Source organism: Passer domesticus, chromosome Z (genome assembly GCF_036417665.1).
Source record: "Passer domesticus isolate bPasDom1 chromosome Z, bPasDom1.hap1, whole genome shotgun sequence".
Classification (NCBI taxonomy): domain Eukaryota; kingdom Metazoa; phylum Chordata; class Aves; order Passeriformes; family Passeridae; genus Passer; species Passer domesticus.
The window spans coordinates 22813515-22841391 of NC_087512.1; the positions used below are offsets into that span (position 1 = coordinate 22813515).

A 27877-nucleotide genomic window follows, 5' to 3' on the forward strand; every position below is an offset into this window, starting at 1 on the left:
TGAGTGAACTGTTGCTCTCAGTAATTTGGTCTTTACAGTAAATGCAGGGTAAGAATAAATTTTTTTAGTCCCCAAGTAAAGATTGGAATCTGTGGCTTCAGATTCCCTCTGCTCCAGCCCATTCAGGGAATGAAAATCCTTGCCACCTGAAAATTATTGAGGCCCTCAGAAGAGTCTGAAGGGTAATGAAGAAGTTGGAGTCTTGAGGGGATGCAGAGAATGTAAGAAGGACATAATTCTGCTATGCTAGATTAATGGGTAAAAAAAATCTTGGGGGTATTGGCCAGTGAGAGTGGAATCCATGTCTCTTGAGGCTGTGGAATCAGCAGCTGCAAAAGCTGGTCAGCACAGCTCAAAAAGCATCTTGCATCTGCTTCTGGACAAAACAGGGATGGGGGTAGTGTGGGGATGTGTGGGGATGTGTGTTGATCACTGTCTTTGCTACCTAATCACTCAATGATTATGCTTTCCCATATAGAATTAATGCGATCTGTTATGGGCATCCCTGTGATAAATGCAGTGTTAATTCAAATGTTTGAATAGCAGTAAAGGCCGCTTGAAGCCCTTTAAGGACTCAGTTTTTTGTGCTGGCCTTTTCATGCATAGGTAGTAATTCTCCCTTCAGAAATTTTATATTGTTTCTAGCTGGGTACATAGGAGCTATTTTTTTATCAATTGCTTTTGTTTCAGTCTCATTTATGCCCAAAAATAAAATGCTACAACCAACGCATTATTTTTTTTATCTATTTTCATGTATTGCTGCTACAGTCATTTTAAAGAAAAGTTTAAGGAAATATTGATTGTTGCATGTATGCCAGTACTACTTTAAATTGGATCCTTTTGACATTTTGCAAGGGCGGGGTTGGGGAGGGATAGTTTGGGTTTTTTATTTAGGGTTTGGGTTTTTTTGTGTGTGTGTTTGGGGGGTTGTTTTGTAGGTTTGGGGGTTATTTTAGAGGTCATTTTTATTCCTTCTAAAGGAAGGAATACAATTTCTCTTCTAACTGTACAGGCAGAGGGGTGGAGGTGGCAGAAGCAGCGCTCAGCAGCTGCTGCCTTTCTGCACTCATGCTGGTCCACAGGAGGTCAGGTGTTCTAGTGGAAAGGAGTAACAAACCCCAAAGTTTAAACCTGTTCACAAAATGCAATTGAAGGTAAAAAAGTTCAGATCATTGTGTTTTGTCTGCTTGTTTGTTTTGGAGATAGAAAAAAATGAGCAATGAAAAAAAGACTGCAAGGAAGCCTGTGGAAATGCTGTAGAGACTTCACATACTAGCTAAATTGGTTGGATAATGATTTTTCTATCTTTCATTGTTTTGTATGATATTTTTAAAAAATCTTTTTTTGTGGCATTAAAAACCTGTTCTTTCAAGCTAATGTACTGGTTTCTTTAAACAGTAATTATCAAATTATTTTGAGAATTTTCAAATTAAAAGGCTGAATGAACAGTTCTGTACAAGTTACAAAATCTAGTCACTAAAATTCAGTATAAATGAAACATGAATCAAAATAAGATTCTGTTTCAGAATTTATTTTCAGAGAGGCTGTGAAAGAAAAAATTCTGAAATTTGTTTCTAACCCACTGGAAATGCGTGCGTTAATATGTTTGAATGTTTTTAATGGCTTCTCTTCATCCCACCATCTAATAATAATTTTTTTGTGTATCATCTCCAACAGGAAACAGTCCTCAAGATAGCCCTAGGAATTTCTCTCCCAGTGCCTCAGCCCACTTTTCTTTTGCACGAAGGTAAGAGGTTGTTCATAGTATTCAACACAGATTTGCATAGAGGAAATGGTGTTGTATGCAGATACAAAAGGTGATTGCAAATACATCTGTCAGGTCTGCCACTTAGAATAATGAGTATTAGGTCATGTATGTAAACCATTTTAAACCTCAGCGCAACAAACTACTGAATGTGCGATGCAGTGCGAGCACATATTTTTTAATTTAAAAAAACAGATTAATGATTTAATTGTAATGAATGTGATTCAGACATTATCATCTTACCTACTGAGATGTGAGGAAATTTTAAACTACTTGAAGGTTTTTTAATGACGTAAGAAGTGCATTGCTTATAAGATCACTTTAGTACAGGTCCTGATTTTACTGACAGCAGCAATACCATTGCCATACCTTGAATAACTTTTTCAATATCTGTACCAATGTCTGTGAGACAATAAGTATTGTCACAGGAGTGTTGTGAAGATTAATTTGTGTTAGTAGAATTTTTGAAGATCTAAAGTGAAGTTAAAGTGATTTATGAAGTAAATTATTATTAAATGAACCATAACCAAAGTTGATAGCATGTCATGCGAGACTGCCTGTTTGTACCAGTGTGGTGCCCCATCACTTTGTCACCCTACTGCAAATAATATGTTCATTAACTCTTATGTCTGTGAAGGTAAGCAGAGTTTATATGTTTAGCCAGGAGTATATATATATAAAAAATGAAAGCAGTGTCAGCAGTTTCAGGCATGTAACTGATGGGTTTGCACTGAGCTGTAACTTGCCTGTAAAGCTTTAGTTACTTTATTTTGAGAGATAGTAAAGTAGCACACAAAAATTCTCAAAAGTAAGTGCAAGAAAATGGCTTTCTTTTTAAAGCTCTGAAGGGGTAAAAGCTCGCATAATTTTTTAATCTGAATCTAGTTAATTTGTGACAGTATATCTTGTCAATCTTTCTAGTAGTTTGTGATGCTGCTTTTTAAATTATCTTAAAGTTGAATATTTCTTTTGCATCTACTTCCTCTTGATAGTTTTCCTTTTGTCAGAGATACTATCTCTTCGGAGATTGCATTTGTTTGTGAGCATATTTTTAGATGCTCACAGAAATAGATTATAACGGAAAAAGCAGATGTGAAAGATCAAGCATTGCTTAGAAATACAGCAGCTGGGAAATAGTTTTTCTTCCCCACCCGTAATCAACAGAAAGTTTAAAACATGCTTTTGCAAACCTTAGAATTCAGAATTAATGAAAAAAGGATTTGTTTTTCAGTGTTTCATTTGGATTTTGACCTCTCTAGAGCCCTATAATGAGCTTTAAATAGATGCTTTAACTGAAGGAAATTTCTCTGATTTAAAAATATCTCACCACTTCAGGGGAATGCAAGAAACATTTAGAGCAATTTTCTGTGGAAACTGACTTTGTTCTATGTTTATATTGAAAATGCTTGGTGGCAATGAAGTTTAAAACTTGATGCAACTCTTTTTCTTATGAGTTTGGCATGTCTCTTGTGGTTGTTTTCATATAAGTTGTGGTAGGATGGATTTTTATAGTAAAATGCACTGTGGTTAATGAGAGCAGACTTCTGACTTTATGTTTTTTCTGTTATATTTTGCAAATTTAATAGGTATACAAAGGAGGAAAAGGACCAGGGTGATAGACAGGTTGAAGGAGCAGGGGCAAAGGTGTAGGGGTATTTTATCCTCTGCCTTTTTTATCCACTGCCACTGAGTCAGTGGGGATACCAAAAAGCTGGGACCGTGTGAGGAAGGGAGAAAGGCAAAGGAAATTATTTGAGACCTTCTGTGAAGCTGCTTCTTTAGTGTAACCACTCCTCATCAGGCGCTGGCCATGCCATGCAGCAGCCGCAGGAAAGGGAGCCACCTCAAGGAGATGGCCCTGTGCTGTGCTTCCAGCCGGTGGGCAGGGCTGGAGGTACCCTTCCCCAGCACCTTGGGACTAAGCTGGAGAGTCACCTGCCTCTGCCCATGTCTAGTGGGATTAGCAGTTGATGAGTGCCCAGGAATAGCCTGTGCCTCTGGGAGTCAGTACTTCCGTTGTATGTACAAGTCCAGCATCTACAAACCCGTGAGTAGGTAACAGACTGCCCTTTCTAGAGCTGCTGGAAAGTGAATAAAGCCATACTTTAGGACAGAAGCAAGTGGTGTAGCAAGAGTCCAGGGGAAAATGCTGTTGGGGCTTTTTTCCCATAATCCCTTATGAATGCCTCCTGTTTGCCCATGTTTGCCTTCCAGATAACTTTCTAGGGTAGCCTGTCTGCACTCTTGATAGCCTTTCTGTGTGATTCAAGTATCCTGTTCACTGTGAGTTACTCAATTAATAAATAATGTCTTTCTCACAGATGCAGGATACATGGGTCTCACCCGTATTTAAATACTGCGTAAGTTCTTTCAATTGTGAATAGCTAAACCAGATGAAGAGAAAACTACTTGTAGAATGGTGCTTTCATCTGGAGGTATCTCTTACATACCTGGGTGAAAATGAGAATGTAAAAGAATGAATTAAGAACAAGAATATGGCAGAGGTGAAAGTTTTTTCCGGAGTTCAGTATTTGACACAATTAGCAGTCTCTAGCACATGTGCTCTTCATATTTTAATACTGGTAATGTACTGTAGTTACTTTTCTTAAGCTTTATGTATACAAAGTCCCAGCGTTTTGATTGTATTTTGTGGATGAATAAGTGGATATTCTTCCTGGAAAGAAGCAAGGGGTTTTCTAGACTATTAGCTTGAAGGAAGGGATCTGCATCAATATGTTTAAGATTCCTGATTTGACATGACTTCAGTTCTTCTAATATACACTTCAGTTAATCTTCAGTTCTTCAGATTTTCCCTTTTTGTGTCAATCAGACTTGGGAGATGATCTTTGTAAACAGATCTGCAGTTCTTCTTTCCGCACTGTCATACTGTTTGTTGATAAAAATTTGGCCTGTTTGTTATTTATATATTATTTTGCCTTTTTTTAACACATTTGATTCAATTGTATTGCAGTCATGGGCATCGAAATGACAGGTAAAGTCTACCTTCTCAAAAATCCAAACACTTCTCTTCTGGTTGGACTTTTGTTTGCCACTTTGAATGTTGAAGTTCCATGTTGTCTTTGTGTAGATCACCTCAGACAATGAAGAACATTAATTGTATTTTGGTTATAATCTGTGTATTTGTTTTATTTTTTATTCGGAGTAAGCATGATTTTTTCCTGAAGATTTGTTTTTCCTGATTCATGTATATAACATTTAACATTTAGGTTTGGTTTTTCCTAGTCATTATCCTGCTGGTTTGCTGATACCCTCTGCTGATGCCATTGAAGAATGCACTACCCTTTTATATCAGTTAGAATGTGATTGTTATTCTGTGGCTCAGAGCACAGTGGTCTGCATTTGTTCACAATTTTTTTAATTTGCTTCTCATTAATTTTCAAAGTTTTGAGCTTCTTGTCCTTTTCTGTTTGTGTTAGATACCAGTTCTGTGGACCTGTTCATTCTCTTTGTGGTTGTTTCATCTCATAGATTTTTAACTATAAAGAAAACCACAATAAAAATAATTCATCCTTGGTGAATGCTTGTTTACTGTGGTGCCCTGTGAAAGTATACTGTTCGTTGAAACCCCTATTTATATCATGCTTTGGGGATGCAGTTTTACACAGTAATGCTTCAGCAGATGTTACTGCATTAGTATACTGCCGTGTTCATTTGACTGACCTCCATATCTTTACTTTCAGGACTGATGGTCGCCGCTGGTCTTTGGCTTCTCTTCCTTCTTCTGGCTATGGTACAAATACACCCAGCTCAACTGTTTCTGTAAGTATCTGATTTGCTGTGCTGATAAATGTCTTTTGCACCCTTTAACTTCTCAAATGTAGCATGCTTCTCTTAGAAGACAATGTAGATGTTGGTGTGTTTGATAGAGTTAGAACTAACATGTGATAGGAAACTGTTTTACTTCCCTGAAATAGAAGAAAACTTTACACAATGTGTACTTCGTGTAGAGATATTTGGTAGTGAATAGTGTTCGTAGCTGCTCCCTTTTGATCTGCCTTATTTTAACCATATAATAGTTAGGTATCAAGTCTTAACTGAGGCTGCCTTGATGACGAGAAAAAAGAGAAACTGTCTATGGCATGCATGATTCATCTGTCCTGGGTTAGACTGCTGTCTTAGGATGAGATGAATCACACATTAGCCTTTATTTTCCTTTAGCAATTGTGCGATGTTGGTGTGTGATAATTGGTTAGATACAGAGCCTTTCAGAAGGCTGTAACCAGAATAAAAGGAATCCTTTGGGATGCATAATAGAATAAGTTTAACTTACTAATTTTTACCTTTTGGACCAGCTGTTTCAATGTGATTGTGGTGGTTTAGAAGAACAGCTGGGAATTAAACTCCAAATAGGCTATCCCGATTTTCCCCATCATGCTCCAGTGAGAGGGGGATAAAGGCAGAGACCACGGGTTGAGATAACAGCAGAGACTATGGGGTTGAGGTAACAACAGAAAACCAACAGCTAAGGAGTAGGAGATGCACAATAATGGCAACAATATGGATAACAAAATTTACAACAGAGAAGGTGCTTTACACACAAAAGGTGTTCAGCACCTCAGCCCAGTTCCGTGTGGCTGCTGAGACAAAGACGAGGTGGCATTTGCTCTCTGCGGCTTGTGTTCCCCATCCCTGAGGCCGGAAAAAGAAACAATGAGTGACAAATCCCAAAAAAGCTGGATTGTCCATGTCTTGCTGTCTGCCACTGGACTGCTGGGCTCAGCTGTGGTTGTCAGTATTCAGCTGGGCTCGGCTCGGCTCCCCTCAGCCTCGCTTCTGCCAGTCTTGTGTCAGCCCCCCACTGTACCTGTGCATCTCATATGCCACAGCAGTGCCTTGGATCCTGCTCCAGGACTTGGGAGCTAGCCATGGCAGAAATACCAGCCTCTACTTTGTGTATCTGCATGTCCCTGTACTGGAGAGGAGCGACTGTCTCATGTTACAACCTGGAGCAGAACTCTTGGTTGTAGTAGTCACACCTAGAAGCTGTGCAGATAGAGCTGTAGAGAAAGCCTGCTTTGGAAATAACAAATAGTTGACATTTGACAGTTAGAGCACATCACTGCAGTGGAAGTGGTGGTCTGTGTCAATCCATCTATGGCTCTTCAATGTGTTATGCCTTATATGCCTATAAAAGGTCTTCTACCTTTTATGAATAGCAGATTTTACTGAATGGGTAATAACTGATTTTTTTAAGCTATTTCTTTGACAATTAAAGTAGGCTTTCTTTTCCTACATCCAGTGGGTTTGTTCAGTTTCTCTTGTGTGACAGTTGAGTTCCACGTTCTGTACAATGATGAAATATGACCATTTTGTGTTATGATCAATTCTTACTTTATTTTTGTCCACAAAGATTTCTGGAAGGACAGTTCTATCTGTCTTAAATCATGTTGAGTAATTTCTTGTATCTTAAAAACTTTTCTCTAAAGCACTAATTTTGACCTCTGCTTTCTTTCCTGTGTAGATGTTACTTTTGCCAAGTAAATTCCTTGGTTTCACATTAATTCCGTAAGCAGTTTTCGTTAGGACATGTTTGCATAGCTCTTACAGGAGCGAGATCAGATAATGCTGTGCTCTTCACCTAAAATGTACTGACATAAAGGAGTTTATATCAAATAAAGGAATTGCCGCAGAAACACTGTCACTGTTGCAAGAAACTGACTTGTGTTAGAAAGGAGATTAAAAGCTGTGTCAAAATCAGCTCAAAATACAGTTTTAATTTTCTGAATTTGAATTTAATATTAATTTCTTTGATATCTTCAGTTTTAAAATTCTAATCAATTCTAAGTAATTCTAATTAATATACTTTCTCTCCCACTTAAGTTCACTAGTGCCATAGGCATCCTGGAATTAGAGCAGTTTTACGTGATATTTGTATTTGCTGTTCATACATTTATGGACTTAGATGTCTTAACTTCTGTAATACATCATTGTTGACCTACCCCATGATTATTTCTGACTAGAATATATAAAAAATAACATACTTGTATGTCTTCCCTACCACTGAGTAAACAGTTTCTTACTTGTGGAAATAAACCTTTTTTTCCAATAACTACGTTTAAATTTTATTGAAGAAAGCAGCAGTAGAGAATTAATGCGAGCGAGTAGAGAATAAATATCAGCAATGTCCCACTCTTAAGAGTAAGGGATCACTCAAGATTAGTAAATACTTATGGTCAAAAGAAATTACAGAAGTCAAATGATCCACAAAAACTCACTAAGACACACTTGGCATAGAAATTGGTGTATTAGTCTCTGACTTGCTGTATAAGCACGTCAGTGGGCTTGGCATGAAGGGGTGAGGTGGGAAGGAAAAAAAAAGAAGGAAGAGGGGCCATGAGGGTGGAGGAAGAGACACCAGTCCTGGTTCCAGTATTAGTCCAGTTGCTGGATTTCTCAGGATCTTGGGGATGCCTGAGGCTTGGCGGGGGGGGGGGTACCACTTCACAGAGAAGCTGTTGCCACCCTGAAGGTGGGTTTCTTACTTTCTGTGCAAATTAGTGATCACTCACAGTCCAGTCTTTCCGGTCCTTGTGGAAATTGGCCAGAGGTATTCGGAGGTGTTTGGCAGTCTTGATTCCTCCCTGTGCCTTCTTTTCCACCTCATTTCTCTGTTTGTGCTGTACTGAGCTGTGCTTATCTCCAGGAGGTAGATCATAGACCTTTGTCCCAGAAAAGTGCTGTCCTACCTCCATATGGCCCCTTGTCCAGTCACATCTTGTTCTTTCTCACAGCATGTTATTGCCAGCAGTCCTTGGCTGTTGTTACCTAAAGTCCTTGCTGCCACAGCCACCCTGCTACTGGTGTTTGAGACAAACGCATTAGCCTTTATTGTGTTATTGTTTTGGCTTCTGCAGTATCTCATGGTTAGTTTCTTGTTCTGTTTTGCCTGAGAATTCGCTATTGCTGATAAGCCCTGCAAAAGCACTTGGACAGCCTTTGGGTTCTAAATCAAGCAAGTGTTTCTTCACTTCTTAGAGATGTTTTTCATTTTCTTCTTTTACCCTCTGGATGATATTTGTGAATCACAAAACCAAAACTAGAAGTGTACCTATCTAATTGATTTCATGTACTTTTTCAGAATCTGAAAGAGCGAGCACAGTTCAGCCTTCTCCTCCACATTATTACTTATTCTTAGAAGAAATGAGAGACCAGTTCCTACAACACTGCAAATGTACCTATGGAGCACTCCCTTTTCAGTGATGGATAAATAAAATTCACATAAATCTAGACATGTATCAACCAGTGAGCAGAAAGAGTTTTTACACATCACAATAGAGTACAACTTTGTTCTTCACAAGCAAGTGAAAGTCAAAGTAGAGGCCAAAGTGTCTGTAGTTACCACAGCTATGCTGAGGTGAATGTAGCTCACTGTTTGTTACCCTATTTTTTTTTTGTTTGTTTGTTTTTGTAATATTGAAAGTGATGGTATGGGTAGAATAACCTATGTAATGGAAGGTTGTGGGTTTAGAAATGGTGCAAGTACCACCTAGACTGGTTATCACAACAAAATCAAAATACCTTCTGCTTGATTATTCAGTTGGAAAGAAGCTGTTGGTGTATTTTATTCTAGCACAGTAGGATCAAATCTTGGCAGTTAGACAATGCAGTTGAGATGATTGTATCTTCTAGGAGAGAAAGCCTTATAAAAAGGATGAACTGAGACAAGCTGTATATTTTTCAAACCTGCATTTCTATTTCAGAAGAACATTTGTGTTTCCATAATGCAACTACAGTTGAACATATTGAAAATATTTTATCTCTTGTGTGATTTTTGGCACATTAATTGTAGAATGCCAGGAGAACCATTTTGTTTAAAAATTTTGCTGTAAGAATTTGGATTTTTACTAAAATAAGAATTTAGATCACAAAAAAAAATGTACTTTGTGCCTGTTATGGTCCTGATACAACTGAGAGTAGTTAGCATTAGGAAGATCCTCTCTTCAGTCATGTTGGATCTAAACTCTGTGGCACCTTATATGAGGAGGAGTGTGATATGAGTTATTTTCCAGTTGGTCTTCCTGTAATTCCCTGAAACCAAAGAAATAGAGAATGATTTTAGAGGAATAGCCACCTGCCATGCTCTGTATTGGGAAAATTCTCCTATGCTACAGTATATTTATTTTACAGAGCAAGGCTGTGGTACAGCAGGTAAATTGCAACTGACTGCTATAGTGTGAGATAAGAAAAAACTTACTTTACCTGTGCTATATGCTGAATTATGCATGGTTATGCGCTAAGGCAGAATTTCATGCATGACTTACTGTAACTCAACAAGTTACTACCTATCTGATGAGCTGTGGTAAATTCTCAGTGTGCATGCCTTTTAGCCCACAGCAAAGCAAACTTCAGTCTTGCAAACTTCAGCTTGCTCTGATGTGGTGCAGCATTCCCATGTAGTCCAGTCCTTCTTAGCCTTTTCTGCCAGTGGGTTTTATTCTTTTTTCCTTTTAGGAGACAACTTCATGGAATCTGGTGTGATAAAGAAACTTTTCTTTTGCTTCTAAGAGTTAGGATATTAGTCTATACCACACAAGTTGCCAGGAGATTAAAAAGACTTCCTAGTTTCTGTGCTTACCAGCCTGATTATTATCTGCTGACCTTAGCAGTGCAGGGGCAATATTTGTACAGTACAAAAGTTTACCTCGCTAGAAATGATATAACAAAGAAACTCTTTACTGTGTTTGCCTCCATTAAAAGAGCACCCAGGTGGGGGCCTTGGTGTTCAGTATGAGAAGTCTGATAAGCAGTAATGGGCACATGTAAATTGGTACACAGAAGAAATTAATTGTATTGAGAAATACAGCTGAAGACTGAAGAGCTCTAGAAAGATATCCAAGTTTTTCAACTTCTTCCCTCCTGTGGGTAAAATATAGGGAATGTCTGCATGGTACTAAGCAGCTTTGTGCAGTTGTACAAGAATATTTATGAATCAGCTGACTTGGAAACTGATTTTGGTACCAGAAACAGTAGAACATTTCTCTGTTTGTCAGTCCACATTAGGAAGAGTGGTTGTTAATGATTTGAACTATGTATGTGTTCTTTAAAAAGGGTACCAGATCCAGGTTCATGGGAAAGTTCAAAGTTCTACCTCCAAGCATCTAACATGGCTCAGGTAGAGCTGCATGAAAACCCTTAAAATACATTGTATAGTCATTCGGACTGCTTATGTAATGCAGCTCTGTACATGAAATGTTGCAGTGTTATTGTGGTAGCACTGCCATTTTCATACCCATCCATATCTTTCAGTTTTATACTAAATAGATGGTTTTATTGTAATTCTGTTAACTTTTTGTCAGCCATGTAGCTGGTCTTGATAAATGTATTGAGTTCTCTCACTCTATTTTCTGTGTACAGTTTTTTATAAGATATTAGTGTATTAATTTTCTCAGCAAAGATTTAGATAATATTTAATTTTATTTTTAAGATTGTTAATGATGTCTTAAATGTGAATAATGAAATACCTTTATTATGACGATACACAATTGGCATTGTGACAATAAGTTGTACTTTATGGTTACCATACTTCGGCTGTCCTATTCCAATAATTAAATTTCACCAGACTCCATTTTAGCTATTCTTATGTATCATGGACATCAGACATCACCTTTGCCTTAGGAAATTTAAGTTTTTTTAATGCAGTGTGTCTTCTGGAACTGAAGTGGTTCTTTTTTTGTTACTTTCTCTATACTTAGTTCATAAATTTAAGAGTAATTATTTATTTTCTTCTTTAAATTGGTAGTCAGGCACAAGAAACAGTAACTATAATTTTTAACTTAAATTACATTATTCATTATTTTTGAGCACCAAATACCATCTTGAAAATGGTCTTTTTTCACTCTGATGGAAGCTTGTGTTTTCTTGTGCTTTTGCAGTCATCCTGCTCATCCCAAGAGAAGCTACACCAGTTACCATACCAACCAACACCTGATGAACTACATTTTTTGTCTAAACATTTCTGTACCACTGAGAGCATTGCCAGTGATAACAGGTGCAGGACAACTGCAATGCGCCCTCGGTCCCGAAGTCTCAGGTGAGTTTGTGTATCTGAAAACAGGGGTTGGATCTAAATTCACATGTTATAGGTAGCATCATGGTGTTTTACACTGGGGATGTGTTCTGGTTTTGAAATGGCTGAAATACATATGTAGCTGAGGCTGAATGAAGCATAGTCCTTTAAATACTTGATCTGGTTTTGGTCATGACTTACTTCAGTGGTAAATATCTTTAAGATAGATCTTAATGTTAAGGCAGCTAACCTGCAGAGACTGTCTTGATGACCTGGTCCTTAATGATGTGATTATAATTACATTATAGTTACACCTTTCTGAATCTGTGTACCTGCTCTGTTCTCAGTAGTAGCCTGTGAATGTCTGTAACAGGCTGTCTCTATCAGTTCAAGGACTCACCATTGTGATATCCGCAAGTAAGTTTAGTGTTCAGTTTTGATCTTTAAAAATACCGGAAGCCAGATTTAGATTCACAGAATGATTTAAGTTGGAAGGGACCTTAAAGATTATCTTGTTTCAACCCCCCTGCTGTGAGCAGGGACATTTCCACTAGACCAGACCTTCTAGACAGATTGAATGGGCCAGAATCACCAACACAGGAAATCAGTATTGAGATTTTTTTAAAGGGCTTTGTACTGGACAGTGAGGCTCATGATAGCAAAAAGTAATTCTGTAGGTTTGTGAGGTCTGTGGGTATCTTTTATGAATTCTTTTACTCAAAGTCTTGTGCTTTTTTTACAGGCACAGCACTCCAGCTTTGCTCGACACGTGCATATATATATATATATATATATATATGATATTATTTGTAGGAAGTTACTGCCTTTATCTGCTGATCAGATTGAAAATAGATTGTTTTGATATATTTTTTGAGTTATCCATTTAGAAAAACAAACAAAACTCAAACTCATTTTGTACTTTTTCACTTGCAGCTACCAGAGTTCTTGGTCAGATCTTGCTATTTTGGTTGTATCTAATCTTCAAAGGTACAGGTATAAGACCAGTTAAAAAGATCTCTCTTGCCCTTCTGAGGAAAAGATAATGTTCCCAAGGCTTCATCTGCCTTGAAATACAGGTACAAACCAGGAGAATAACATGGTTAGCAGTTAGATGTCAAGTGCATTAAATAATCATGAGGACTTGAACAGAAATAGCAGAAAGGAACTAAGTGTGCTATTGAATGCAGACTGTACCTTTCCAGTGAAGTCTGTGCTGACTTTTTGTTGCAAATAAATCATACAAAAATATAAGAATTAACTGTAGTTCATGCTGGGACAAATGTAAAGGGATAATTTGCTTTGCTTGCAGCCCTGGACGTTCTCCTGCTTGCTGTGACAATGAAATAATTATGATGAACCATGTCTACAAAGAAAGGTTCCCAAAGGTAATTAATTACATTTAAGATACCCAGTATCTGAATTGGTAGGCAACATAGGTTTTAAGTAAGTGGTGCTTTTGTTACGGGAAGTAATGATCCAACCCTGTAATGGCTTCCCAAAAGCATCACTGATCTCTTACTGCAACGATAAAGTAAAGATAAAGAAAACTCTGGCTGAGAACTGGACATTCATTTGGCAACGCTGCTAAACTGGTTTTGAAATTAATCATGCTGGTAAAATATTCTGCTGATTGGAATCTGATGATACATTGGATTTCAGTAGGTGGTGTACTTGGGGCAAATGCATACTGCATTAGTAAATTGAAACCAGTTTCCAGTGCTAAGTCTTGAGAAGCATCTGCTGTGATATACTAGCAGATTCCTTTAACTAGTTTGTTTCTTCCTTTTCCCAAACACTTGCTATATACTTTACATACGTGTATATGCATTATATGCACTGATCTAATGCACTTAATGAGATCAGTACACAGATGTGGGGGTTTGACTATGAGATAGGAGGATGTTTTGCTCTCCTGTCCAGAGATCTTGACATACAGATGAGTCCCTAGGTGGAGGTCTGTGTGCACAGCTTGAAGCACTATACTCTCAGTTGCTCCTAGGATTTCAGTTACCCCCAGAAAATAAAACAAGGCACTGTTCCTAGAACGTGAGTTAAAAAGGGAGAAACTTACTTGCGTTTCTTCATATAAATGTAAAGAAAGGTATGTCAAGATTTGCAGAGTAATCGAGCAACAATATGAAGTGTGAAGAACTCACTTACCTTACTGTTGGAGACATGAACTAAGATGTGTGGGATTACTGTTTAATAATAATAATAATGATATCCTCAAGGTTTTGGTTTTTTTTAAGCATCTGCAATTCTGTGAGAGCCAGACAGTTGGTTCTGTAAAACAAATGCATTTGGGAACCTGCAGACATGTTTGGCAGGACCTGTGAGCTTGTGGTGCTTTTAATTAGGCAAATGAGCCTCAATCAAACTGCTCAGTGAAATATTTTGTGGAATAACCTTTGTGAAAGTAGTGACTATATTCTGCTGTCTAGTATCTGCAGTTTTAGCAGAAAGAAGTAGGCCCCCAATGAGTTATCTTTTTCTTTTGTATATATTTCCACTTTGGTTTTGACTTAAAAGCTTTTTATTTCTGTTAGTGATTATCACAAGATTAGTGTGCAGTTAATCACCATTGGCAGACAATGTGGGGAACTGGGTAGTAGAACAACAAGGCTGTTGCTTTCTGTACTGGTAATGTGGGGAAATGTCATCTGTCATTTTGCCTTTGTGTACTTGCCTTTTGGCTTCATGCATTCCAGCTAGGTAAATTCTTAGGCAGTACAGAAATGTTCTAGTGTCAGAAATAACTTCAAGGCTGTTAGTTTCATGTAGAGCTGATTTATTATGTTGAACAACTGCTTTCCTGTAGGCCACAGCTCAGATGGAAGAGAGGCTTCAGGATATTATAACAAATCATTCTCCAGAGAACACCCTTCCTCTGGCTGATGGAGTGCTCAGTTTTACCCACCATCAGATCACAGAACTGGCTCGAGATTGTTTGGATAAATCTCACCAGGGCCTCATCACATCACGATACTTCCTTGAATTACAGCAGAAATTAGACAAATTGCTACAGGAGGTAGGATGCGTGAGACTGCTGTGTGTTTGCCTGAAAAATTGTTTAAATCTGTTTGCCTTAGAGTTTGCTTGGATATTGTCTTGAATTATGACTGTTTACTCAAGTAATTGTCAAAGTAGTATTCATAAGATGTTTTAGTCTACATAATGACTCCTGCAAAAACTGTAAGGCACCCTGACATATTGGTCTGGAATAGAGGGGTTGTAAAGATTCCAGAAACAACAGGATTATGTCCTGCAGTGCAAATTGTAGATTGCTTACAGAAATGTGTGCATAAGGCCCAGACAGGGCTGGCTATTTAATTTACTTCAAATAAATGAGGTAACATACACACTTTCCTTTTATCAACCCTATTGTGTTGAGAAAGCAGACAGCAACCTTTAGCTTTCCATTAGTGAGAAATTATTAATTATTTAATTATTTGTAACATTTCTCTCATAGCTGAAATGTTGATTAGCAGCAAAAATGTCTTTTCTAAATGTGTTGACACTTTCATAGAATACTCAGTTAAATTAATTAAGAAGAACTTGAAACTTGACAAATGTGCTGTTGCATAAGTTTCTGTAGTTTATTAATGTATCATTTTCAAAAGAATTACTACAACATGTAATTACTCATTTATTTGTGTGGGATTTGATAGTATGTTATGAGTCAAAATTAATGTGATAGAGCAGCAGATTTGAAATTAATTTTTGAAATTATTTCCAGCTGATGTCTTAAGGTGCCATGCCTGCCTTAATTAGTCTTTTACTTTCTTTTGAAAAGAAAGCAGACACAAGCTATACAAGTAAACTGCTACACAAGCAGTTTTGGTTGAGTTTTTGTAGGGTTTTTAAATTTTTTTTGTTGGCTTTTTTTGTTTGTTTGTTTTATTTGGATTTTTTGTTGTTGTTGTTTTCTTGGGTTTTGTTTTTCCTGTGCTGCTTTTTTGTTAATTTCTATTCAGTAAATAGGATTTCTGAAACCACTGATTTTTGAACTTTTTGTCTTCATACAGCAAAACAAAATTTAAGACATCAGTAAATTTATTCTGGTTGTTGAAACCTTATTTTTTAAGTATTGAAAATACTTAGAGTTTGCTTACTAGTCAAGAGGAAGTTTTGATTTATGAAATGGTCATAGTTCTGCCATACCAAATTGCAGGCAGAACTGGCCAATTGATAATGTCAGAATACCAGAAAACATGTCTAAGCCAGGATTCACTGAACCACTGTTAACACTGTTGACAATATATACCTAAAAATGGCTGCACATTAAGTAGAGTTTAGAATATGTGTTCACTAACACCTCTCCCAAAACCTGCTAAAAAAACCATGCCACCACATTATTCTTCAATCTGCATATAAAGCAAAAAAATCACCAAGCCACTCATTTTGTCATATTCTATGATGTTAATTCTTTATTGTGAAAAATACTCCTGTTCTGCAAAGACATTATACCTTAAAAAATTCAGACTTAACTTTTGATTGCACTGCTTGCTTTTTGTTAATAGCATGATATGACAGTATGAAAACATTTTCTTTGGACAACTTTGTTATGGGCACTTCGTTGTGTTTTGTTTCATGTGATTCATTTGTTGTTAATTCCCAGCTGCAATCTTCATTAGAAAGCTGCATTTCCTGCTGCTGCTTGGCACTGTGCAGTTACTTTAACTAGGGGAAGACTCCCTTGAGGTCAAAGCAGCTTGGTTTAGCCAAAACTTTTAGAATTTTAAGGTCAAGTGGACCTGAATGCTTTCCTGCTTCATCTTCCTTAAATGTAATATGTATTGAATCTTTGTTCACCTAGGCACCTGAGTGTTCATAAAACTCTACAAAGGTGCTTTAAATTTTGTTGGTGGTTAAAATAGGCAGGTGTTTTATTTACAAAAGTTTTATTTGGGCTAAGTTGATAATGTTCAGAATTATGCTTCTGTCCGGTTAAGGTACTTCTGAAACCTGTTGCAGATGGCTAGATGATATTTGTACAGTTTTCGTTTTTTAAACTCCAGAGATTAATTCCTATCATATATTTGGTGATTTTCAAAATTGTGATATTTACATGAAGAGCAATATGCATAGCTTCCTATTTTCACAGAGTTTTTTTCAAAAATGTAATGTGTTATAGGAGAAGTACTTACTGATCTGTAGTAATAATTCTTTAAGTGTTAGTTTCCTTATTTTCTTTCTGGTTTTGAATAAGCAAGAGATGCTGAGAAACTTAAGCCTGTGAGTTCTACTGTTCAGAGCAAGGAAATGCTTTGATATTTAAGGCAAAGGCTATTAGGACATTCTAATCAGAAGCAGAATTATACAGTTGCTTTGCATTCAGTAGCATCCTTAAATAATGTAATTTGTTCTTAGAGGGGAACATATAAAAGAAACTTGAAATGCAGCTCAGACCATTGTGCAGATGTTGTCAAAACCTTCTAGATGTACATTTTCTGTATATATTCTTCTATAGCACCTCCCCCTCTCTTTTGTAATCTTTGTATAACTCAATTTTTCATTGTCATCCTTTCTACATGTACCTTTAGATGAAACCTCTCTGCAAGTAAAGGTTTTTTATATGTATATATGCATATAAATAGGCATTTTCGTATGACTGACCAAAAGACAATATGAATTTGGGATGGATGTTGCTTAAATCTATTACTATTATTTATGTTAGCTTTCATTTCGGCCTAACACTGTTAATGAATTGGGGCACAACCTGCATGTATAGATCAGTGTTGATCTGTATTGATACTTGTATCTATTTGCAAAAACTGGTGGTAATAATACTGTGTGACTTTAAGAAACAAGAAGGAAAAAAAAAAAAGTAGGTGTTTGTCTGTTGTAGGTGCTTTTGTTGTAACAGTGTTAAAGTTTTAAAGCTGGGATTATTTGAACACAAGTTATAGTGTTGCTCAGATCTTTTTTATCTCTGCTGGCCTCTTGAAATTGATGCTTAGTTTGTATCAAGTACATGCTTCAAATTCTACAGGTGTCCTAAATATCACTGCTTTCCTAAGCAGTGCATTGAATGTGATTTGGTTCAATATGCATTCATTTTTATCTTTTAGGCGCAGGAGCGATCAGAGAGTGGAGAAATGGCATTTATTAAACAACTTGTTCGCAAAATCTTGATAGTTATTGCTCGTCCTGCACGCTTACTGGAATGCCTGGTAAGGTCATGCTTACTATGTTTTCACTTAGTGTTTTTCACTTAGTAGTGCAGGCAGTTCTCTGATTTAGTATTCAAGGCCCTTTACAATTGATTTTTGGAACATGTCAAACAGTATGGTAGGGCTTCATTGTTTTGATCCTTTCCACTTCTGTTATTGGATATAGTGTACTGCAGGACCCTCCTACAGTTTTATTTGATTCCCTGCTATTGCAGATACTTTCATCAGCTGAGGAAGCTGCTGTTTAAAACCAGTTGGCTTTTTCTATTGTTTTGTTTTCTCCATTTCTTCAGAAGACTGTTCCAGAATTGTAATTGCTTGGTGGTTTTCTCATTTCTTAACATTTTCATAATTTTGTTGCACTCAACAGCTGCCAGAACTATAAACAGCTTGAGGTCAGTTCTGCAGTACCTGATCTGGCAATAAGAGCAGAAGAGGGATTAGGCTGTCTGGATACACAGGTAGTTTGTGTTATACTGGGGACCAGAAGGAGCAGAAGAGTTGATTTATTTATGCATGAGCATAGCAGTGATGTTGCCACACTGGGTTAGTTTGTGTGTGCCATGTGGGCGTTTCTGCTTTTCTTGCCTGTGCTGTGGGAGCTGGTATGGCTCAGGTGTGGGAAGTTGCTCCTACACATGGAGCCAGTGTTCTTCAGTTGTTCAGTTGAACTAATAAACGATTGCAGAACACAGTGTACACAGGAGGATGGTGTAGACATCCAACTGCTATGCCAGAGCCAGCCTGAGTCCAAAAGGCCTGGCAGGCAGCCTGAGCTGATTTTGAGCCACTGTTTTTGCCAGTATAAGCTCAGTGTTGTCGCTGCATACAGCTATTTGAGGCTGGCAGGCCTTATGTGGAATCTACCTGGCTGCTAGACTCAAGTTATGCCTGAAATTGTCATAACTGCATTTGTGTCGCACTGAATCTGAGCTAGTAAACTAGCTAGTAAGTCTTTCCAACCTGATTTTGGCTTTGTGCTGAGTCCCTTCATCTGTGGCACAGTTAATCCACACCCTGGCTCGTTCAGCCATGGGCATTTTGAGAGCTGCCTGTAGTTTGTTTTGGAAACACCAAGTCTCAGTGTTCCCAGTTGCTTTTTTGTTCGTGATTTGCAGTTCAGAAGGAATCTAAAAATAAGATATGTGCTCTGAATCAGCACGGAAGAGATGTGAGGTGTTTAAAAAAAACAACCAAAACAAACAGAAAGGAAGGCTTTAGAAAGAACAACATCTTAGCATGTCCTGCTTCTGCTGTTGAATCCAAACTTGTTTTACTCCTCCTCCCTGAGAAGTTCATTCCATGTCTAGTGTATTGTTCCCTGCTCTATTTACAGGGTGTATATGTTTCTCCACATAATCTAGTTTCTCATCTCCTTGTTTTTTCCCTTTCTAGTTTGCATCCTTCTCTATTATCACACATCCAGAAATCTTGTAGGCAGTTAGCCCAAGACTTGTAATAATGCTTTACATCTTCCATTACAGGCTTGCTAGCTTTCTCCCATCAACCCTTGCTCCCAGCATCATCATTCTCTGTTAGCTTTGTAATTGAGGTGCTGGAGTGTGTCCAGTGAAGGGCAGCAGGACTCATGACAGGTCTAGAAAATGTCTCTAGGAACAGCTGAGGGAGCTGGGTTTGTTCAGACTCAAGAAGAGCAGGCTCAGGGGGCACCTCATCACTCTTACAGCTCCCTGAAAGGAAGGTGCCAGGTGGGAGCCGTTCTCTCATATGGTGCTTGCAGTACTACAGGAAGTAGCCTTAAATTGAGACAGGGAAGATTCAGATTACATATTTGAAATTTTTTTTCCCCTGTTCGAATGGTCAGGCATTGGAATAGGTTGTGTAGGAGGTGGTGGAGTTACCTGAAGGTGTTCAAGAGGTGTTGCATCTTGTGCTGGGTGATGGTTCTGTGGTTTAGAGGTGACAGAGATGGTGCTGTGGGGGATGGTTGGACCAAATTATCCTGAAGTTTTCTTTGAACCATGATGATTCTGTGGTTCTAATTCAAGTTCTCTCTTGGTGGTCTATTTGCCTATTAGTTTATTCTCCCTAAGTGCTAAGTTTTAATGGGATCTAGTCCAAATCTCTGTTCACGTATTTCCCACTGTCTGACGTTGGGATTTTGTCCTAGGCTACTTGCTCTGCCTTATCCTTCAATTAGAGTGATGTGCGTCCTGCACTTCTCCTTTTGCTGGGCATGCTGAAATGAGTACAAGAACAGCAGTGCAAAGTCCAGATGTGGCTGCGTGTCATAACTGAGTTTCAGAGCAGCACTGGCAGGGAAGGCCAGCACTGCTTGCTTCTAGTGTTCTCACTTAAAACAGGATGTTCAGGAGGTTTAAACTGGATTGTGACAACCCTACATCAAATGTTTCTACAAATATGGGTAGCTTGAACAAATGTAGGCCTACAGTCGAACAACAGTACATTTTTCATGCAAGAAGATGTTAAGCCTAGATCATAAACATAATTGTAAATTTACAGAAACATCACTTTTTTCTGTAATGTCTCTCTGGAAACTTCTGAATATTACTGTGTGGTATTGTCTGAATATCTGTCTGAAATAGATACTAGGTGTGGAAAACTTCAGCCTCTGTAAGAAAATTCATAAAATTGTAGGAAAAAATTCCAGCTTTGTGGTCACCAGACATTCAGATACCATGCAGTAAAGCTGTCAATTTTCTGATGGTGGTCTTGTCACAGGTATTCAAAGCATGTGAAATCCTGTTTTAGTTAACTTGATAATCATACAAATAAAGGTTTTATGGTTTCTTTTGTGGTAAGAGCTACTGCAAATTATTTAAATATTTTTCCTCCATTTGTACATGGAAAGTGAAATGCAGAGTTGGAAGTGAAGATCAGAAAATAAATTCATTGCTTCTCATTATTCAGACCCGTGTATGTATATGTGTGTCTTTAGATAGATTCATATGATTAAAATTACCTGTTTTGAAATTGCCTTGTCTTGGTAGTAAATGGAGGAGAAGCTGTTTATCTGTCACTGCAGCAGGTCAGGAGATGATAATGTTTTCATGACAAAAGTAAATAGAAATCTTGGCACACAACGTCGTGCTGTTGGCTGCTTTAGTGCCAAGGAGTAACATGTAAGAGATACAGCTGGGGACAGCATGTAAGATGAGGAGAGTGAGACTGAAATAGCATGTACTGTTTAGTTATTGGTTCAGGTGTTTTGGGCAGGTTTGCAGCATCCTGTGACTTTGGGCTAAAGTAAGGCAGCTTGGACAGTTCATGGGTTTGCGGTTAAGTCATTTGCAGTAGGTTGTACTTGATGAAGATTGTTTCACGACATATGTAAAACTTGTGAAACTTGATTGTTTCCATAAGACTGAAAATTCTAAAGATACTTTATTTCAGACATGCTACAGCAGTTTTGATGCAAAATGAAGCATGGTACCAAATTTCTGGGTCAGAGTGTTGACTTTCAAAGTCCTGAGTAGCCTGAGGATCTAGGACAGGACCCTTGTGACTCAGCGTGTAGTCTGAAATGCCATGGAGTTATGTTTGGTTGCAAAAGAGTCAGGAAATTTGCTATCTCAACAATCTGCCTGGCTTCTACAGATATTTGTGACAGCGCTGACCTGCTGGAGGAAAAAATCTTATTTCATTATGTTAATGACTGATGGCTATTGCTCTGTTAAGGATTGCACCTATAGACACAAACACCTTGAAGAACACAATAAACATGAACAGATGATTTGGTGTGACTTCATGCCAGTAGACAGAGAAATTGTGTTTAAAAATCCCACTCACATTGTTTTAATAATCTTCTTTTTCCTTTCAATGTATTTCTTTTTTTATATGCCATAAAAAGTAATAAAATAAATGTATTTCTAAGGGACTTGGGCATAGTGTTTTGAGTTTCTATTATTTTTGTTCCTTTTTGTTCCTTGTTGAGGCTTGCCTTTTTGACATGTTATAAGTGATAGTTGTAATATAGTTAGTTCCCACAGAAGAATGTTTAATTTCTGAATTTGAAACAGTTGGATCAATGAAGCTCAGATTTTTTAAATCAAATTTCAATTTTATCTTCATTCTAAAGTTAGTGATTTTTGCATTGTATTTTCCATAAAACACAGTGCATATATATTGATTAGAAATACTTCAAATTAATACTTCAGAAATAAAAAGTATAGTGCAATATATTTAAATAGTTGTAATGAATTTTTATAAGCAAACACATGCAGGGAGATAGTCTTATCTCTTTGAAATCTTATTTTTGCTGCTTATAAGTCATTTCACTCAGTATTACATGAAATTTTGATGGCAAAGAATATAATATTTATGTAAAGTATTGCTCTAAAATAGTGACATGCAATTCCATTGCTTACATTGTGTTAAACTGTAAAAGAATTGGAATAGATTAATAGACTATGAGTAGTAGAATAAAGAGGTACTGTTTTTAGTAGGAACATGCCATATATGTGGAGTTAGAAGAGGCAAAGAAACTTTTTATGTTAGACCCAGGGAGCCAATTTCAACAGAGGAAATGATGATGATTATTTTTCCTTAGGAATTTGATCCCGAAGAGTTTTACTATCTTTTGGAAGCAGCTGAAGGCCATGCTAAAGAGGGGCAAGGCATTAAAACAGACATCCCTCGATACATTATTAGCCAGCTGGGCTTAAATAAAGATCCTCTGGAAGGTAAGTGAATCTCCTGGTATAGCTGTAGGTTTCTAGGTTCTTCCTTCTCAATGTGTCCTATTGTTCTGATAATCTGTTTGTACCTGAAAAGGGTCAAGGTAAAGATGGTAACAGAGCAAGTGTTTTCTGACTTCAACTGTAGTCTCACACAAAAAAACACATTTAAAACTGGTATGCCTCTCAAAGGCAGAGAGGCCCTACAGAGAGACCTTGACAAGTCAGAGGGCTGGGCAATCATCTCTTCTGAGCAAGTTTTTGCCTTTTTTTTTTTGCAAATATCGTTCACAAATACACTGTGTCAGTGATACCACTCATCTTCTTCCAGCCTGACAATGCAACTTTCTCATTGCAGCTCTAGTTGGAATTTACTGCGATAATTTGATGGTGACTGTTATCTAAGCACAGTTGTAGAGGGCCCTTGGTTGAGCTGTTGTTTGCCTTTCAGTGCTCCGAGATTCCTCCATCTTGGAGTCTCTGAGAAGACTATCCCATTAATTTTCTGTGTAATTTGAGTCTATGTTGGGGGCTTTTGTAGGGAGAATTTAGGTTCCAGTGGAGGTATTGTCACTGCAGAATTTTTCTTTGCTGTGAGAGTGTGAGACACTAGAACATGTTGCCCAAAGAAGTGGTGGATGCCCCATCCTTGGAAGTGTTTAAGACAGAATGAGGCTTTGAGCAGTGTAGTCTAGTGGAAGGTGACATGGTAACCCACCTAGTTGATAAAGGGAAGCCAGTTGATGTTATCTTCTTGGATTTCAGTAAAGCTTTTGGTACTGTCTCTCAGTGTGCTGCTGCTGGACAAAATGTCCACACAGCTGGATAAACACACCACATGATGGGAGAGCAGCTGGTTCATGGGTCAGGCACAGAGGTTACAGTGAATGGGCTGACATCAGAGTGCTGACCTGTCGCTCGATGGGTTCCACGTGGCTCCACCTTAGGCTCTGTGCTCTTCAACACCTTCAGAACTGGCTGGGTACAGGACTGGGAGGGATACAAAGCCAGTTTGCAGATGATACAAAACTAGGAGAAATTGCTGATTTGCTCGAAGGCAGAGAGGCCCCACAGAGAGACCTTGACAAATCAGAGGGCTGGGCAATCTTCAACCATAAGAAATTCTACAAGAGAAGATGCTGGATTCTGCACCTGGGATGGAGCAACCCTGGGTGTACAGACAGACTGGGGAATCAGAGGCTGGAGATCAGTGCCATAGAAAGAGGCTCAGGGATTCTGGTCCATGGCAAGTTGAACATGAGCCAGCAGTGCCCTGGCAGCCAGGAGGGCCACCCGTGTCCTGTGGTGTTGAGGACTTCCCATGTGTGGAGACACGAGGCTTGACTCCATTTTCTCAGAAGGCTGATTTGTTATCTTACAATACATATATATTAAAATACTACATAAAAACTATACTAAAAGAACAGAGAGAAAAGAATCATCAGAAGGCTTGAAAGAACAAGAATAGAATAGAATGCATAACAAAATCTTGTGACTGCTCACAGCCTTGGCACAGGTGGCTGTGATTGGTCATCAATTGAAAACAATCCACATGGACCAATGAAAGATGCACCTGTGGCATTCCACAGCAGCAGATAGTTATTGTTTACATTTCTTTCCTCAGACCCTCAGCGCCTCAGCAGGGGAAAAATCTTTGGAAAGGATTTTTCATAAAATACCATGGTGACAGTGTGGAGCATCAGGGACAGCATCACCAGCTGGGCAAGGGAGGGGATTGTGCTGCTCTGCTCTGCACTGGGGCAGCCCCACCTCGAGTGCTGGGGCAGTTCTGGGTGCCACAGTGTAAGAAGGACAGTGTGGAGAGTGTCCAGTGAGGGCATGGAGGCAGTGAAGGGCCTTGAGGGGGAAGCTGCATGAGGAGAGGCTGAGGTCACTTGGTCTGTTCAGCCTGGAGGGGAGACCTCATTGCGCAACTTGTTCACAAGGGAAAGCAGAAGGGTGGACACTGATTTGATGAGCGGTGACAGGACCAGACTCTGGTGACCAGTGACAGGATGTATCTGAAGGAAATGGCCTGAAATTGTGTTGGGGGGACGGGGGGATTAGGTTGGATATCAGGAAAAGGTTGTTCACCTAGAAGGTGGCTAGACACTGGAACAGGCTCCCCAGGGAAGTGTTCACAGCACCACCTTGACAGAGTTCAAGAAGCATTGAACAGTGCTCCTCAGGCACATGGTGTGACTCTTGGGGGTGGTCCTGTGCAGGGCCAATAGGTGGACTTCATCATCCTTTTGGGTCCCTTCCAACTCAGCAGATACTGTGATTCTGTGTCCCAGTCCCTGGTGGAAGGCTTAGAATAAGATAATCTTCAAGGTGTTTTCTAACTCAAGGCATTCTATGGTTCTTTGAAGGACAGCATTGACAAAACTAAAATTACTTCTCTCTCATAGCCAGATCATCATCTTTTTCACCCTGAGACGAGGCTGTAACAGTGGTGACAAACAGAAATGGATTAATTGTATTCAGTGCTAGTTCTGCAATTTGGAAGAAATTAGCAGAAATGCCATAATGGAAGAATGATTGTGGCTGGTGCCAATTAGCTTGACTACCGTGTTAGCAACCAGGACTCAGAAAGGGCTTGATAACACAAAGTCATAGCAAAAAACTATAATAAACCTTTTCTTTACTATCTTTCATGATGCAAGATCACATGTTGCTAAATCAGACAAGTAGTATATTGTGTTTTAAAACCCTTCTGCTGAACTAAAGCAGAAGTTCAGCACTGCCAGTTGTGTCAGGAATTTGGTTTGTTCAGTTAGATTGAGTATTGTTACAGGTGACATTAATGTTATATTAACAGATCTAAAGAAAGCCCACTTCCTATCTTCACAGAACTTCCTCATCCAAATTTAGTATTATTTTTTGTCTGAGATACAGATTAACAGCATTGATGCTTTTTGTTTATATTTGGACTGCAGTAAAGGAAGCCAGACAAATTGAGAAAACATACATAAATACTTCTTTCCCTTTGGTTTTGGAAACGATGAAGAAGTATTCTGTGCAAGATAAAGCATTGTCTTCTGGATTTGGTGAGCTGTTGGTCTGTCTTAAACTGACAATTCATCAATTCTTCACTGGTCAAGTATGCAAGATTTAATTTGGAGTGCGGGTTGAGAGTTTAGTATTATTGACTCGGGTTCTGCCAGTTGAACCTTATCTTTCTCATTGCCTCTTCCTGGCCACTTGGATAAAAATGTTCTTAAGCATAGTCAAGATCTGTCCCTACCCATGTTTAATAACAACTCTTTCTTTTGGACAGTTTATTTTAAGAGAGGTCTAGAAACAAATGCCTAATAATAAATAAGGAATACTGCTTTCTTTAACTAAGTATTTCTTTAATGGGAGTATACTTCATCTAGGACACATCTTACTGTATTTCATAAACTGAATAATAATGAATATAAAAAACTTTGAAGCATTGATATGATAATTAAAATGTTGGGGTTTGGGGTTTTTTTCTGAAGGGAAAAATGGTCTTTGTGGTATGCCAGTAAATACTGAGGGGTGTATGACATATGGATTAATGATTTTTGGTTCAGTTGGAGATTTGAGCAATTGAACTATTTAGTGTTTTATTTTAAAAATTAATATATATGAGTATTTTTAACAGATAATTTAGGCCATCTGATTTGTGTTAATGCTTTCCTTCCACACTCTGAAAAAATATTTATAAGCAGTATAAATCACTGTGCAGTGACTTCTTAAATTATCTATTTTTGATAATTTAATGGGTGTCTCTATATATAGGGGTGCTACTTAAGCAACAATGAAAGAAGGGCATTATGGGTTTATGCCCTGGAATTAATAGTTTACAAAGAGAATTAGTGGGAGCACTGTATTCATTACTATAAAAATATTATGGGAAGATCATCCTCAAGAACTTTAAAGCCCTTTTATGTAAAAATAGAAAATTTTTAAAAAGCAGAATCAAGTTTTTCAAAACAAAAAAGTGCACCTCAGTAGCACTACTTGCTTATCCTGTAACACAGAATTATATTTGCAACCAAGATATTAATTTGTGTCTTCAGTGTTCATAAATGTTAATGCAAAGGATTTTCTTTCATCTGCAGGGAAAAGCAACCTACTTTAGATCTTTCTGTACTTGCCTCCTTTGTTTGCTGTCATAACTGTAGTGTCCTTTCTTCGAGTGAAATGATGCTTGTATTATTTGGTGGTAATGCTAGATAAATTTATACTGAACTGAAAGCAATACCACAGCAGATTCATCACTTTGCAGAGAGTGGTGGCTGCATTTCTGAAGAGTTCCCTGGGGAGAAATTTTTTCCCCATGTTTTTTAAATTACCATCTTTACCTTTTTGAATCATGAGTCTTCAGAAAACGTTTAAATCAATGGAAGAAAAAGGACAGATGTTTAATGGTATTTAGATGAGTTTTAAAAATCTCTTCAGGCACTGCAAAATGGTTCCATAGCTCCCTGTTTTGAAAGCTGACTTTTGGTTCCATCCCATTAGTATGTACTGCTTGCAAATAATATCGATTTTTCAGATAATGGTTATTTTGCAGAAGTTTTGTTTCTAAAAGAATTATTTTAATTTGCTATTTATGAAAGTAATCTCAGTTGAGAAGGCTGTCAAAGTATATTATTCCAGCTAGCTTGGTTCTCCCCCATACAATAAAGGTTTCATCAACACTTCCATTCTAAAACCCCTGTGTTCACAAAACCATGACTTTTGACTAGAAAATCCACTTCAGGTTCAGCCTGTATAATTTTTTTTCTTCAAGATTTTGTCTGTTCTAGTGGGGATATTTTTCACTGTTTATTGACTTAGTTTTTGGAATAATTTTTAGCTTCTTTAACACTTGAAAAATCTGTTTGGATTTTGAAGTGACATTCTAACTTCTTCTGTTTCTTACAGTTACATGTTTTGGTTTGTATAGTGGTTACAAATGAGAGTTACTCCTTAAATCTTTAGTTGCTCCAAGAGAAAATTATCTGTGTGGTTAATTTGGTTTTAAAAATTGCAGTAAGTGTTGCAGAGCATTTCATTCGTAATAATAATTTTTTTAATAGAAAAATCCAGTTTAGGTATTCTATGTAAATAGTCAGTTATATTTTGTAGTCATACATTTAGGTAACAGTCTTGAGATAAAAACTAATCTTGCAGATTTTAGGTGGTCTTATTTCTGATTCCAAGCACATAATTGTGATAAAATTTGCATCTTTGGCTATGTAGGATATATAATTAAATACGTGTATGGTTGCTGGGGTCT

The 27877-nt window shown here is 37.9% G+C and overlaps 1 protein-coding gene across 13 annotated transcripts in view; it reads left to right on the forward strand.

Annotated features, from left to right (window-relative positions):
• The window catches only part of MAST4 (microtubule associated serine/threonine kinase family member 4), a 277502-nt gene that overhangs the window by 213289 nt on the left and 36336 nt on the right, over nt 1-27877 (forward strand). For 9 of the 13 annotated variants that reach the window (XM_064405477.1, XM_064405479.1, XM_064405489.1 and 6 more), the window contains 8 exons: nt 1678-1747; nt 4737-4757; nt 5467-5545; nt 11659-11816; nt 13102-13177; nt 14611-14820; nt 17864-17965; nt 22497-22629. In XM_064405477.1, coding sequence (XP_064261547.1) covers nt 1678-1747; nt 4737-4757; nt 5467-5545; nt 11659-11816; nt 13102-13177; nt 14611-14820; nt 17864-17965; nt 22497-22629 — 849 coding nt within the window. Of the gene's footprint in view, nt 1-1677; nt 1748-4736; nt 4758-5466; nt 5546-11658; nt 11817-13101; nt 13178-14610; nt 14821-17863; nt 17966-22496; nt 22630-23598; nt 23863-27877 lie in introns of those variants that run through there. The other 4 variants (XM_064405478.1, XM_064405480.1, XM_064405486.1 and 1 more) reach the window with 2 other exon arrangements.